The sequence below is a fragment of the Hipposideros armiger genome, unplaced genomic scaffold, assembly GCF_001890085.2.
Source record: "Hipposideros armiger isolate ML-2016 unplaced genomic scaffold, ASM189008v1 scaffold_343, whole genome shotgun sequence".
Lineage (NCBI taxonomy): Eukaryota > Metazoa > Chordata > Mammalia > Chiroptera > Hipposideridae > Hipposideros > Hipposideros armiger.
The window spans coordinates 1,681,937-1,697,032 of NW_017731693.1; the positions used below are offsets into that span (position 1 = coordinate 1,681,937).

Sequence of the window (15,096 nt, forward strand, 5' to 3'; positions counted from 1 at the left end):
ACAGATATATTTGGTTAAACTCCAAATACTCTCCTTGTCAATACTCTAACCTGTCAAAACTTTCTAAATAGGATTGAAATGTTTAGTAGATGTTTGCAGCAGTTTGTATTTTCAAATAAAGCTCTGATAGTTGGTAAATTACAGCATTTTTACTTCAGATCCTAATTTGTCTTTGTTTGACTATTTTACAGAGAGACCCAATAATTGCAAAGCAGCTTTTTGGCAGCTTATTTTCTGGAATTATAAAAGAGATGGATAAATATAAGACCATGTCTGAAAAAAACAACATTACTCAAAAGTTGCTCCAGGACTTCAATCGTTTTCTTAACACCACTTTCTCTTTCTTTCCACCTTTTGTCTCTTGTATCCAGGTAAAAGTCTACACACGTACTTCATAATATATGCACTGTCAACTTTGCCTTCCTGTGACTATGTCATAATAACTTCATTTGTTTCACAAGTTCAAACACAAGGTGTTTAACAGAGTAGATGTACTCTGTTTTTTTTTTTACCTTTTCCCAATGGGTGGATGTAATTTATTTATACTTAAGACAATCTTACATATGACAGAAGAATCAGAAATCAAACTTGGCATTAAAGTGTTCTGATTTTTAATAAGCCAATCCCTTCAGTGTTTTGGTTGAACCCTGCATGTTGTTTAGTTGTTTTTCCTTATTTAGTATTTTACCAAATTCTTTCCTTCAAGAGATGTTGATTGAGCACATGCCTGACTTTTGTTCTAAGTGGTTGGGACACAGTGATGAAAAGGCACAAATCCTTGCCCTCCCAAGAACATTCTAGATGAGTGACAGATAATAAACAAATACAGAAGATAACATGAGGTAGTAGTAGTAGGTGTCATAGAGCTTGAGCAATATAGAAGTACTAAAGGAATGTAGGATAGTAATGAAGCAGGTATGACACCCTTTTGATCAGGGTGGGGTGTGTGCACCGTTCTAGATACTGCTTAGATGGAGTGTCAGAGAAGGCCTTTCTAAGACTATGATTTGAGCAGAGAACTTAATGTAGGCATACTTTCAGTTACTACTAAAACATACTTACTGGAGGATTACTTTTTTTTTTTTTTTTAAAGATTTTTATTGGGGAATTGTGGGGAGGAGAACAGCACTGGGGAATTGGGGGAAGGGGAACAGACAAGTTGCTGTCGTTTTGTTCTTCAATCTAGTTGTGGAGGACGTTGCTTCACTGGCCCAAGCTGGCACCATCATTGTGCTCTTCTCTGGCGAGGCAGATCAGTCGCCGGCTTCTGGACGGCCGCTCACTGCGGCTGCTGGCCGCTCACGCTGGCTGCTGGCCGCTCACGCTGGCTGCTGGCTACACACGGTAGCCCATGGCAACCCACTGCCACAGGGACTGCAGCCTACGCCGCCACCGGCGACTCAGGGCATCCCAGCTCCAGGTCGAGCTGTTGTTCAGCATCTTAGCTGTGGAGGGCAGTGTCACTGGCCCTCATATGTGGGATCCGAACCGGGGCCCTCTGGCATCCCAAGCGAGTTCTTAACCATCGCGCCACTCGGCCGGCCCCTGGAGGATTACTTTTTATGTAACATGTTTTCTTTGCCACCCAAAACATGGATTATTACTAAGTACCCAATAAAAATAATTTTGGTTCATTTTAGTATATTTGTAACTAGTAACCTCCCTGGAGTAATTTTAAAATTATTTTTTTAGTATTATTTATTAGTAGCTTTGGTTTGCAAACTAATTGGTCAATAATACCCAGAAATGAAATACTTGGTTTTTCTGTTTTATTGTTTTTGATGTAGCATGAAACTATTAATATAGGGTTTTTAATATGTTCCATTTTTATTGGTTTATAATTTACAAGTAGATTCCTTTATTGTTTTTTTCTCCTGGCCACACTAAAGGTAAGGTTTGAGTAATTGTACTGAATCAGCCAGTATTTAAAAGTAAGTTTCTCTCTACATTGTATTCTGAGGTGATTTTTAAAATCTGAATTCCTAGTTTTGTTTTTATTTTATTTAAAAAAACAGGTTTTTCCATTGTTGTTTAGGTGAGTCACTAACTGTCAGTAATGAAATAAATCACTTCTCGTGCTTACCCTAGAGCTTGCTATTTTACACTGATCATGGAAAAAGCAGCATGGAAGTCAGTGCCTGCAGTTTGCAGCATTTGCTGTTATGACTTTCTATTTGTGGTTTATATCTGAAACTATGATTTGTTTTCTCTCTCCATGGAATCATAGTACATTTGCCATAACATTCACGTTAGTTATTTTCTAGCAAGGATTGGTGTTTTTTTGAGATGCCAATGCCTTACCAGAACTTCCCACAATGAGTTTCTTTCGTGCGACATATCCTGTATTTAACAGATTATCCCAAATATATCCATCAAACTGGAAGAAAAATTCAGCCATTTTCCCATGACACAGTCAGTGACTGACAAACAAACATTAATTTGGTGCCTTACATTTATGCTATTCATTGCTTGTTTGAACTTTATATAAAATTTTGAATTGTTTTACAAAAACAATTGGAGGATATTCTATGTGCACATCTCTGTTTAAGAACTATGGAATATTTGAAACAAAGAAATGGCCCCTACCTTCACCTAATACAAGAAGATGAAGGTCAAAATAAGAAGTAGTGTTATTAATTTCAGTATACAGTCAACATTTTAAAAATTAGGCTTCATTACTTTGCTCTGTTTTGGAATTTATAAGAAGTGATATTGGTTGGTTGGCTAAAGGTTTTGCTTAGTAAATCATTCTTTATAAAGTGAAATGATTATGTCAACAATGTCATACGGAATAGTCAATCTTCTTGAAAATAGACTTACCAGATTCATTTAAATTATGAGTACACATTTAAATGTAAAGGAATCATATCCCAATAACAGTTGTTTATTCATTAAAACCACTTCATGAAAGACTTCTCATGGGCCAATAGGAATAAATCTTAAGATACATGTGATCAGAAACAACATTGTTTACTATAGTGTCTGGAATGTAGAAGGCACTCAATAAGTATTTATAGAATGAAGGGATTGATTGAAAATTAAAAAGTATATTAATTTTAGAGTCCATATGGTGGGAGAAGGAGGAGGTGGCAGTGAATCCCTATAAATGGCGCTGAAGCAAGATCTGAAGCCTAAATTCCAGGAGGGTACGCAAGTGCTGTGCTTTCATGGGTCTCTTCTTTATGAAGCAAAGTGTGTAAAGGTTGCCACAAAGAACAAAAAAGTGAAATACTTTATACATTACAATGGTTGGAATAAAAATTGGGATGAATGGTTTCCAGAAAGCAGAGTGCTCAAATATGTGTACACCAACCTGCAGAAACAACGAGAACTTCAAAAGGTAAATGAGCAATATGCAGAGGAGGAAGATGAGACGGGCTGCTCCAGGAAAGAAGACATCTGGTCTGCAACAGAAAAATGTTCAAGTGGAAACAGAAAAGAACCAACAGAAAACACCTGAAAATGGAGGTGGTGGCAGTACCAGTGATAAACCTCAGCCTCCTGGCAAAGTCTGAAGAGACGCTGCTTTTAAAAACAAGGAAACATTCATGAACAGAGTTGAAGTTAAAGTAAAGATTCCTGAAGACTGGGACTTAATTACCCAACACAAACAGCTCTTTTATCTTCCTGCCAAAAAGAATGTGGATTCCATTCCATAGGATTATGCAAATTACAAGAAATCTCCAGGAAACATAGACAATAAGGAGTACGCTGTTAATTAAGTTGTGGTGGGGATTAAGTTCAGTGTGAAGGTGAGCACTCAGCTACTCTACAAACAGGAGACACCGCAGTATGATGAAATCCTTGCAGATCACCCTGGTGCACCCATGCCCACGTGTACGGAGCGCTACACCTACTAAGATTATTTGTACGAATTGGAGCAGTGTTGGCCTATACACCTCTGGATTGGAAGAGCCATACTTTGTTACTGAATTATCTTCATGATTTCCTAAAAAAACCTGGTGAATTTTGCAACTCTGTTTAGTGCCAGCGATTATGAAGTGGCCCCTCCTTGAGTACCACCGGAAAGCTGTGTGAGGCCCTTACTTACGCTTGTGTTTGGATCTCTGTAAACATTCTGTTCTTAGTCCTTCTCTTGTACAAATGCTGTGCTTTGAAAATGTTTTGTGTATAACAGAATTGCTCTTTGTTTTCTGTTTGATTTTAAACAGAAAATAAAAGGGGTCACAGCTCAAAATATATATTATGTTTATAACGAACTTTTTTTTTTTTTTTAAGCTGAGCTATCCTGCCACCTTTTGGCAGCTCAGCTCCAGCCAGGACTCGAACTGCTTGCTCAGAGCTCGCACTCTTGAGCAAGCTCTTAACCAACTGAGCCTCTCGGCCGGCCCTTTATATATCATATTTATAGACACCCATGCACAAGGTCTGACAATTAAGCTCGCAAACTTGTTGCTAACGTTTTTGGTATCAGGGATTTTTCATTATGAACTTGTACCAAGTGGATAATTAGTTAACCAAGTTTACTATTTGGAAGTGCTTAAAAGGCTGCGTGAACAAGTTAGACCACCTGAACTTTTCAGCAACAATTCATGGCTCTTGCATCACAACATTGTACCAGCTCACACTGCACTGTCTGTGAGGGAGTTTTTAGCCCGTAAACAAATAACTGTATTGGAATACCCTCCCTACTCACCTGATCTGGCCCCCAATGAATTCTTTCTTTAGAAGGAAATATTGAAAGGAGGACATTATTATGACATTCAGGACATCAAAGGTAATATGACGACAGCTTTGATGTCCATTCCAGAAAAAGAGTTCCAAAATTGCTTTGAAGGGTGGACTAGGTGCTAGCATTGGTGCATAGCTTCCCAAGGGGAGTACTTCCAAGGTGACCATAGTGATATTCAGCAATGAGTTATGTAGCACTTTTTCTAGGATGAGTTTGTGAACTTAATTGTCTGATCTTGTATATATATTTTTAAGTATTATCTTATTCTGGGCTCCCCTGTCCAAATTAGAATGGTGTTATCTCAAAACCTGATACCTCAGCTAAGAGCATTTGTTATGTTATTAATTAAAATAGAATTTTATTTGGATTTTCTTTCCTGAACCACTAGTTCCTTCTAATGATTTTGTTTGCTTGCTTGCTTTGGACAATATGTATTCTTCCAAGACACCTCATGTAGAACTTAAGTTGGCTTGGTGGTAACTTGGTTAGGCTTATTAAGTGATCTGTGCATGGCACAGCTGTGAGGGGGTTGGGAAGAGGCTGATGTGGATATAGGTGGGGTGGGAAGGAATTGTTTATATTCTGTATATTGATTTGGGGTTTATTTCTCATTATTTTGGTGTATAGAGGACTCTCAAATTGAGCATTACAAAGTAAAGGTCCATATAATAATTCCTGAAATCCTCTGTTCAATATTGAATAAATTAGCCCGTGGGTGGAAAGAGATGGAAAAAAAGGTGTTGAATAGAATAACAGAAATGAGTATACATACTTTTTGGTGATTGAACATGAAATCTTTGTGTTTCAACTGCCCTTCTCATCTGTTAAAGCTCAGCATTCCTGGAAACTGCAAGTGTTGTTTGAATATATAGCATATAGATAAAAATCTTATTTTGCTAGTTGTTTTTATTCGTTTGTTTTAAGTTAATTCCTGGATTGGAAGTATAAAAATAAAAGGTCATTTCCTCCTATGAGCCAATTGAATGTTGAGGAAAATTTAATAGAATTACACAGAGAAACTTTTGGTTATATCACTACTTACATTGAAACTTTCTTTTATGTTTAGAGAAATGAATTATTCACTTGTGAAGATATGGTCAGAGTATCACAGGCTAAATAGCTACATGTGTTTATGGTTTCACAGGAAATCAGTTGCCAGCACACAGACTTGCTGAGCCTTGATCCAGCCTCTGTCAGTGCTGGCTGCCTTGCCAGCCTGCAGCAGCCTGTGGGCATCCGCCTTCTTGAGGAGGCCCTGCTCCACATGGTGCCTCAAGAACCACCTGCCAAGAGAGCTCCGGGGAGACGCTGCCTCCCTCCTGATGTCCTCAGATGGATGGAACTTGCTAAGTAAGCTCTGTCATCAGACACTGTTGGGAGAAAGTGGAATTTCACCAAAGTAATACAGAAAAATCTTGGCTTCATTTTAGTAGAAAATGAACAAAGTTGATAGTAACACTTCTATAAAATTTTTAGAAAAAATTTTCAGGTTGTGTACCATTCCATGAGTCAAGAATAGTTGCCATGGTAAGGAATGTCTTGACAAGGAAAGAGATTTATTACATCTGTAATTTTTTTTCAATATAGAGTCTTTTTGGACTCAGGGTATTAGCCTCTAAGTTTAGTTTCCTGTTAAGTATGGCTATAACTTACAGTTCCTAGTATTTTGTATGTTTTTGCTGGTTTGCTAAACTGATTAGAGGATGATTTGTTTTCCACAGGATTCAAAGTTTTGGGAACGATTTAGTCCAATTACTGTGTTTATTTGAGAAAAACAAAGTCCGTTTTATAGTTATAATGCCATTTTGCATTATATCTGATTCTTCCCTTACCTGTAGTTTTATCATAAAAGAAAGCCAGTACCTGGTTCTGAGAAGCCTGTTTGTTAGATTCGGTTGAAATTTAATTTAAACTTCTACTTTATAGAACTGCTTTTTAGATCTTCAGAGTCTAGGGGAAAAGAACAAAAGGGTGGGGAATCCTTGCACTTTTCTCTGTTTTATAGTCATTCCTATCTTGCTTTCTTACTGAGCAATATGAGTGAGTAAGGCATTGTGACAGGTGCTGAGAAGAATTGAAATATGAATTAGACATTTCTCACAGACTCACAAAATGTAGCCAAGCAAAAGAAAATGTATTTACTTATATGCATGATTAACCATAATATGAAATAGGAGATGGTGAGTTCTCTGAGGGGCAAGATAAATCTTAGTGTAGTTCAGAGAGTATATCTTGGCTTTTTTATCTTATTGTTACAGATGTATGTGAACAGTAACTAACACTTTGTATATTTAGTATTTTCAGGAAGTGAGAACGCATGTGTATTTACTGGATTACATGAAGCACACACTAAAGTTCCTAAACTTTAAACGTTTTTTTCAAGCTTTATTTAATACTTTCTCATGCTTTTGTATATAGTATTTTTGCAAAACTTCAAACAGTTTTTGTTTGTTTTTTTTAAAAGATTTTTTTATTGGGGAATTGGGGGGATGGGAACAGACAAGTTGCTGTCCTTTTGTTCTTCAGTCTAGTTGTGGAGGACGTTGCTTCACTGGCCCAATTTGGCACCATCATTGCGCTCTTCCAGGGCAAGGCAGATCAGTCGCCGGCTTCTGGACGGCCGCTCACTGCGGCTACTGGCTGCTCACACTGGCTGCTGGCTACATACGGTAGCCCATGGCAACCCACTGCCACAGGGGCTGCAGCCTACGCCATCGCCGGCGACTCACGGCAGCCCAGCTCCTGGTTGAGCTGTTGTTCAGCATCTTAGCTGTGGAGGGCAGTGTCACTGGCCCTCATATGTGGGATCTGAACCGGGGCCCTCTGGCGTCCCAAGCCAGTTCTTAACCATCGCGCCACTCGGCCGGCCCCAAACAGTTTTGAGAACATAATTTACCCTTTTCTTGATGTCACAGTCATCGTTTTGCCCATGTTATAGTATACATAATCTAGGGAAGTTGGGCCAGCGTAGGGTGGATGTGAGGTTTATAATCTATTTTGAGTTCCTAAAATATATGGCTATCTCCTCTTGGGCTCTTGGGCTATGAGCTGTTATCCTACAACCAACCTCCCCACCTCTGCCTCTAATTTGTTACCTTTAACCCTTAATGTGTTGGGGCAATAAAAGAGCCATGTGTGTTAGATTTTCATCCATATTTGGCACAGTAAGCTCTGAGAGAGAGCTGATGTGGTTCTTTTTATATCAATACATAAGATTTCATACCTGGGAAGGGACCAAACTGCAGAAAAAACAAGGAGGAAGCAGTTCTCCACTGGCTGGTCAAGTGACTGCAGAATCAGGAAGAGATGACATTTGTGTTGAGACTTAAAAGATGGAAAAAATTTCTAGGGGATAGGAACCAAACTCATTAAACACTTACTTTACAATACCCTAAAGAGGGAAGCTTGGTTAGTGGGGTCAAGGAGATTTGTGTTCATGTGAAATGATGAATGAATGCTCTAGCATATATCAAGACTAATAAAATTACTTGTCAGAATTGAGATTGTCCATAGAACAAGAATTAAAACGTGGCATCAGTAAGTCCTGGATTAATTTTTACTCACTTCTGGATTCTTGACTACCTTCCAAATTTTAGAGCTAGACAAAGATTCCAAATAGGCTGCCCACAGATAATGTGCAATGTTACTATAATGGTACTGTTAACATGGAAGAAGTTTATTTAATGACAAAATTTATACATTGTGAACCTATAATTTCAGATTTTACTTTAAATGCATCTTAGAATAATTTCTGCCTGCTGTATGACTAAAGTAGTAAAACCTAATGGTAATTTCAAAATTTTTAAGATTTTGTATTTTTATAAAACAAAAACAACATATATCTTTTAGTTGAATAATGTGTGACATGTTGATTACGTATTTCATTATAATAAATACCTTAAAAATATTGGGCATTCATTAATTTGGACTTCTTTTTTCCTTTGGTTTGTTTTATAGGCTGTATAGATCAATTGGAGAATATGACGTCCTCCGTGGCATTTTTAGCAGTGAGCTAGGAACAAAGCAAGCCACGCAGAATGCCTTATTAGAAGAAGCCAGAGGTGATTATTCTGAAGCTGCTAAACAGTATAATCAGGTAAAATTGATCCCTAGCAAATGTCAGTTGCTTAAACACTTCCGTTCTCTGGATGGAAAAACTAGCATTAAAATTTAGAGCTTCATAACATTTCAGCTTTATTCGTTAGATTTTACACAAATAGCTGAGAATGGTGTCTGGTTTCATAATAACCAAAATTTGAAATAATTAATTATTGTTGTATCTCTTACTCTTAAAGAAAACATCATTTAATAAAAGGAATCATGTCATAAATTACCAAGTACTATAAAACTAAGATATATCAGTATCTGCTAGTATTATGTAATTTCTATTTGAGTAGATTGTTTTCCTTTAGCAAGTAAAAAATTTATAAAGAGGCACGTAAAAATTGTTTTGGGTAGGTGACTATAAATTCAATTTTGTGTTTTGAGTTGTCAGTAACTATCCAAGTGTAGATGTCTAGCAAGTAGTTGAAATTCAGGGTCTGTAACCTGTGAGTCTCTTGAATGAGCAATTCAGGTTGTAAAATTCTCTGCAATTTTCTAATTTTCATTCTAAGAACTTTTTAAGTAGTAAATAAACCTATATTATTGATTTAAGTGAAATTATGGGTCATTTAAAGTCTTCACTTTGTCAATTGACTTTCTCTGGTAAGTTTCTCAGAGTAGTTTACTCTTGGTTAGGGTTTTTATATTTATTTGTTACTATAATATTCCTTTTGTTTTGTTTTTTCTTCCATTCATTTTCCTTTTTCTCTTCCCTTGTCATAAACCTAAAAATGTTTGTCCTTAGTATGAATACTATACTACCTACATTATTTCAAATATATTTCACTTGTATTTTTTCCAACTTTGTGAAATAATCTTAGGAACTTTTTTTGCCAGGCTCTCAATAAAGAAGTGTGGGAGGATGGTGCACCTACTGAAGCCGAGAAGGATTTTTGGGAACTTGCATCCCTTGACTGTTATAACCAACTTGCTGAGTGGAAATCACTGGCGTACTGTTCTACAGTCAATGTTGACAGTAAGAACCCTCCAGATCTAAATAAAATATGGAGTGAGCCATTTTATCAGGTGGGTAGAATTATTTTTGAGGTCACTGAAATAAATATGTTAGATGGTCAGGTGTTTTCTAATTTATGAAGTTGTTTAAAACTTTTCAAAAATAATGTAGTAGTTGTGAAGTGTTTGGATGTTTATGTAACCTGACTCCCCTTATAAACGCCATAGTTTTTTTGTTAAATCTCTTACCACTTTTATCTAACCCTTTCAAAATAAATGCCTTGCAGGACAGCTCCCCACTCACAGGGTCACCCAAACTCCTGAACAAGGCTGCTCTCCTTGTCCCTCTCATACTGCTGCTATCTTGGCTATGCTTAAAAATTCCTCACTTTGTATGTAATATCCAGTTGTCTTTCAGCTAAAAGTACATAGTTCCTATTTTCTGTAGAACATGTTCCTATATATTTTGTGGTTACGAAATGAGCAATTTTAGATGAACATGTTTAAAAATTATAGTTTTAAGTTTGAAGTATTAAACATAATCACCTTATCTCTAAGTCCTTATCTATAAAATTAAACCAAACAATATTATAGTAATAAAATAATTAGACATACTAAAGCTGGCTTTCTGAAGTTACAAGTAAATTCTTATGTTTTTTAGGAGACCTATCTACCTTACATGATCCGCAGCAAGCTGAAGTTACTTCTTCAAGGAGAGGATGACCAGTCCCTTCTGACATTTATTGATGAGGCTGTGAACAAGGAGCTCCAGAAGGCTATCATAGAGCTTCATTATAGTCAGGAATTGAGCCTTCTTTACATCTTACAAAATGATGTTGAGAGAGCCAAATATTATATTGAAAATTGCATTCAGATTTTTATACAGGTAATACAGATACACCAATCTGAAATGTACCATTTCTGTGATATTTTTTAAATCAGTAAACTCATGAGTAAAAAAGTCAAGAAAAAATTTTCATTTACTGTTTGATACCACCCATTTCCTTCATTCTATTTTTCCAGTGTCTTCTGATATCTCTCTTTACTCTGTTTTTTGTCTTAATGCTTTTTTTTTTTAATGTCAATGTGTTGTATAGACTATATTAACTTTTATCATTGGCATATGTTGATGATAGAAGCGTACTCATTTATTGTCCTTCATTATTTTTAAACTTTTTGGAAATCGATTAGTACTCTCAAAAGAATGTTTATTGAAGAGAGAATTGGCTTCTATACTTTATAGAATGTTGTGATTTTTTAAAAGTGTTGGCAAATAGGGGCAATGATAGATAGTCCATTTGTATTGATTTTATTGATTTCAATGAACTAAAATGTGAAAACCTAAATTATTAAAATGTAAACCATTTATTAATTGCTTCTATGACCTAATTATTAACCAGTCTGAGACACATTGTATAACTGATGTATTTGTATGGTGTTTGCTGTATTTCATCTTTTAGAAAACTATATCAAAATTTAAAGTAGTAAATTGATTTATAAACAATGCTAAATGCCTTTTTTCTAGAACTATTCTAGTATTGATGTGCTTTTACACAGAAGTAGACTCACCAAATTGCAGTCTGTACAAACTTTAATAGAAATTCAGGAGTTCATCAGCTTTATAAGTAAACAAGGTAATTTTAAACCTACCATTATTTTTTAATATATATTTATGGCAGAGTGTTAGCATGTTTTTTGTGCTTAGTGAAAATGTATGTTTCTTAATGTATGGGTTAGAAACTGCCTTGAGTTTATTCTACAAATATATATTTTGAGATTATTGAAATAAATGTAAATGTTTAAAATGACAGAACCCGCCCTGGCCAGAGGGGTGCAGAAGGCTCTTGAAGGAGGGGCCTGAGCTGAGTGTGGACTAGAGAAAGGGGCTCGCAGAATGCCTACCTGACAGAAAGCCTCCAGCATCCCCTGAGTGTTGCAAGTTCTGTGACTGGCCGTCAGGTGTCCTGGCTTGAAGGGCAGTGAGGCTGCAGGTGGTAGTGCTTAGATTATGAAAGTCTTTCTGCAACCAAGGAGTGGATTTTATCCTGGTGCCTTATAGGAAGCCACCCGAAGTCAAAGGGAAAGAGTACATCTTTGTAACAGTAACAAATTTTAGTTGTAAATCTGAATTTTAATTTTTATCCCAAATAGTTAAAAATAATATGAAAGACACTTTTTAGAGTACTAATAAAAGTTGGTATTCATATCTATCTAATTGTTCTCCATTTTAAATTTGGAGTATTATTTTTCGATTATACATTATGTTAATGACCTATCATTCATTAAGTGCTTTCTACCTTCCAGGAGTTATGTTAATCTCTTTTTTCTATATTACCTAGTTTTTCTAACAGCCTTATGAGATGTATATTCTTTGTCTTCATTTTATAGAGGCTCAGAGATTAAATAATTGTTTTACACTACTAAGTGAAAGATACAGATTTTGAACCTAGAACTGTGATTTAGCTTGTGTTCTTAACCACTGCTTTCCACCAACAGAAAGAGAAAACTGTAGCTTTAAACATTAGCGATGTGAAATTTAAATTTCATGAGAGTTATTATGAATCCTTTTACTAAAATCCTTGAGGCCAGATAGTTTTGGATATTATTATTACTATTATTGTATAATCTTGTGTACACACCAGGGCCTGGGACACTATTTCATAATTAAATATAACAGTGCACCTCTAGCTTAAGTGGTGAATATTCATATGAATGGCATAAACAGAGACTATGCCCTATGCCAATTCAGGTCAGATTTTGCCAGGAAAATTGGTTGCAACCCCATGAAACCTTTTCAGTTTTCACTGCTTTTTTGATTTTGGAGAATTGTACATGAAGTGGACATTTACTAAATGTAAAAATTGTATGTTTACTTCCCCATATTCTATTCTATATCCATAAGAAATTGAGTTTTAATGTCAGAATATATAGATTTAATATGGTAGTTTTGTGTTCCTGTTGTAAAACAAGAGAGGAAATTTTTTAATTTGGACAAGAAATTTGAATTAAGTTTTTGTTTACAAATGACAGCCCTACTAAGTTGCCCTTGTCATTGAGTTGTGAATATAGTCAGCCTCTAATATTATTTTTAGGTAATTTATCTTCTCAAGTTCTCCTTAAAAGACTTCTAAAAACCTGGACGAACAGATACCCGGATACTAAAATGGACCCAATGAACATCTGGGATGACATTATCACAAATCGGTAAGATGTGATCCTTTTGAGTTGAATATGGATTATTTTTTGAAATTGCCAGAATGATTTTTCTCGAAAAATGTGGCGTTTGAGTCTAGTATAGATATCTCTCATCTTGCCAATTTCTGAGTTAAGTTGTTCTAACAATACTCTCCATGTCAACAGTGTGTCCTTCGTCCCCATTTGGCCCCCCCTTGTCTCCTGTGTAGCTTTTACCCAGATTCACTGTTTTTTTAACATGTTGCCACATTAGCTTTTTGATTCTCTCTACATATACATATTTATTTTCTGAACCATTTGAGGGTCAGTTGCATATATGTGTGTCTCCTTACCTCTTAATTTATCAGTGTACAGTACAATAATAATTTCACTTGTTTTCATTTTTAATCTATAGTCCCAATTTCAATTTTGTCAGTTGTCCCATTAATGCACTTTAAAGCATTTTCTCTCCTTCTAAGACAGGATCCAGTCCAGAATTATATACTGCATTTAGTTGATATGTCTTTTTAGTGTCCTTTAACTTGGAACAGTTCCTCAGCCATCTTTCATGACATTCACACTTTTGAGGATGGTTCCTCATTTAGGATTTGTCTATATATGCTCATTTTTAGATTCAGATAATACATCCCTAGCCAAAATACTACTTAAATAAAGTATTATTCTCAGGGTATCACATCTGGAAGCACAGTGTCCATCTGCCTTTTACTGATGACAGTAGTTTTGATTGCCTAGTTAAAATATTGTCTGGTCTCTCCAGTTGAAATTCCTGGTTTTTTTCCTTTGCAACTAATAAGCAGTGTGCTTATTGAGACATGCATATATCGTGCTTGTCACAAGACTTAGCTGTCTATATTTTTGTATCTGTGGATGACTCTGCTCAAACCAATGTTGACAGTGATGGTTGCAAGATAATGAATTTCCCAGTTTATCATGTTCCATGTTTATCAGTCTACATCTTGTTATAAGGAAGAGCCCTTCCTTCTCCCCATCTATTTATTTACTTCAATTTTAATTATCAATATAAAATCATGGATTCCAATTTTATTTAATGGAATGTAATCCATTACTGTCCTTATTTATTTTATGTTCAAATTGTCTCAGATTTGGTTAACGGGATCCCCTTCAAGCTGATATTCCAGACTCATCTTGTAAAATTACTCACATATGTTTTCTTCTAGAAATGTTTTAGTTCTTACATTTAGGTCTATGATCCAGTGGAACATAATTTTTGTAAATGGTATAAAGTAGATATTCACTTTTTCCATATGGATTATCTAGTTGTTTAGTTCCATTTATTCAAAAGTCTTATTTTTCATAATTAAATTGCCTTGGCACCTTTTTTGAAAATCAGTGACAGTATGTGTGTAGGGTCTATTTTTGAATGGTCTGTTCTTTGATTTATATGTATATATCTTTTCACAATATCGAACTGTCTTCGTTACTATTGCTTTATACTAAGTCTTGAATCAGATAGGGTGAGTACTCCAACTTTGTTTTTCTTATGAAAATAGTTTTATTCTAGGTTATTTACATTTACATATATGTTTTAGATTCTGCTTCTCAATGTTTACCAACAAAAACTGAGAGTTTGGTTGGGATTTTATTGACTGTAGATCAACTTCAGGAATTGCCACCTTAACAATATAGGGTTCTCCAAATCATGAGTGCATTATGTCTCCCTATTTATTTAAGTCCTCTTTAATTTCAGTGATTTGTACTTTTTCAATATGGATATCTTGGATTTTTTTGGTTAGATTTGTTCCTAAATATTTTATCATTTTTGGCACTGTTGTGTATGGAGATTTGTTTTTTTAATTGTATTTTCCAATTATTTGCTGCATGTATACTGGTTTTCTGAAAATGCTGTTTTGTTTTATCATGAATGGGTGTTGAAATTTGTCAGATGCTTTTTCTGTGTCTATTTAATTAATCATATTGTTTTTCTTCTTTATTGTGTATATGTCTGTTAGGTCCATTTGGTTTATAGTGTCATTCATATCTGCTGTTTTCTTACTGATTCTCTGGATGATCTAGCCACTGTTGAGAGTGGGATATTAAAGTCCCCAACTATTATTGTATTGCTGGGGTTTTTTTTCTTGTTTGTAGTTCTGTTAGTATTTGCTTTATGTATTTAGGTGCTCTGCTGTTGG

At 35.5% G+C, this 15,096-nt stretch overlaps 1 protein-coding gene and 1 pseudogene across 3 annotated transcripts in view; both read left to right on the top strand.

The window, feature by feature from the left end:
* PRKDC (protein kinase, DNA-activated, catalytic subunit) overlaps positions 1-15,096 on the top strand; it is a 229,719-nt gene that overhangs the window by 163,776 nt on the left and 50,847 nt on the right. For all 3 annotated transcript variants that reach the window (XM_019661296.1, XM_019661297.1, XM_019661298.1), the window contains exons 62-68: positions 192-371; positions 5,838-6,043; positions 8,651-8,789; positions 9,635-9,823; positions 10,413-10,637; positions 11,277-11,385; positions 12,844-12,955. In XM_019661296.1, coding sequence (XP_019516841.1) covers positions 192-371; positions 5,838-6,043; positions 8,651-8,789; positions 9,635-9,823; positions 10,413-10,637; positions 11,277-11,385; positions 12,844-12,955 — 1,160 coding nt within the window. The remainder of the gene's footprint in view (positions 1-191; positions 372-5,837; positions 6,044-8,650; positions 8,790-9,634; positions 9,824-10,412; positions 10,638-11,276; positions 11,386-12,843; positions 12,956-15,096) is intronic.
* Positions 3,107-4,176, top strand: LOC109392682 (mortality factor 4-like protein 1 pseudogene; annotated as a pseudogene).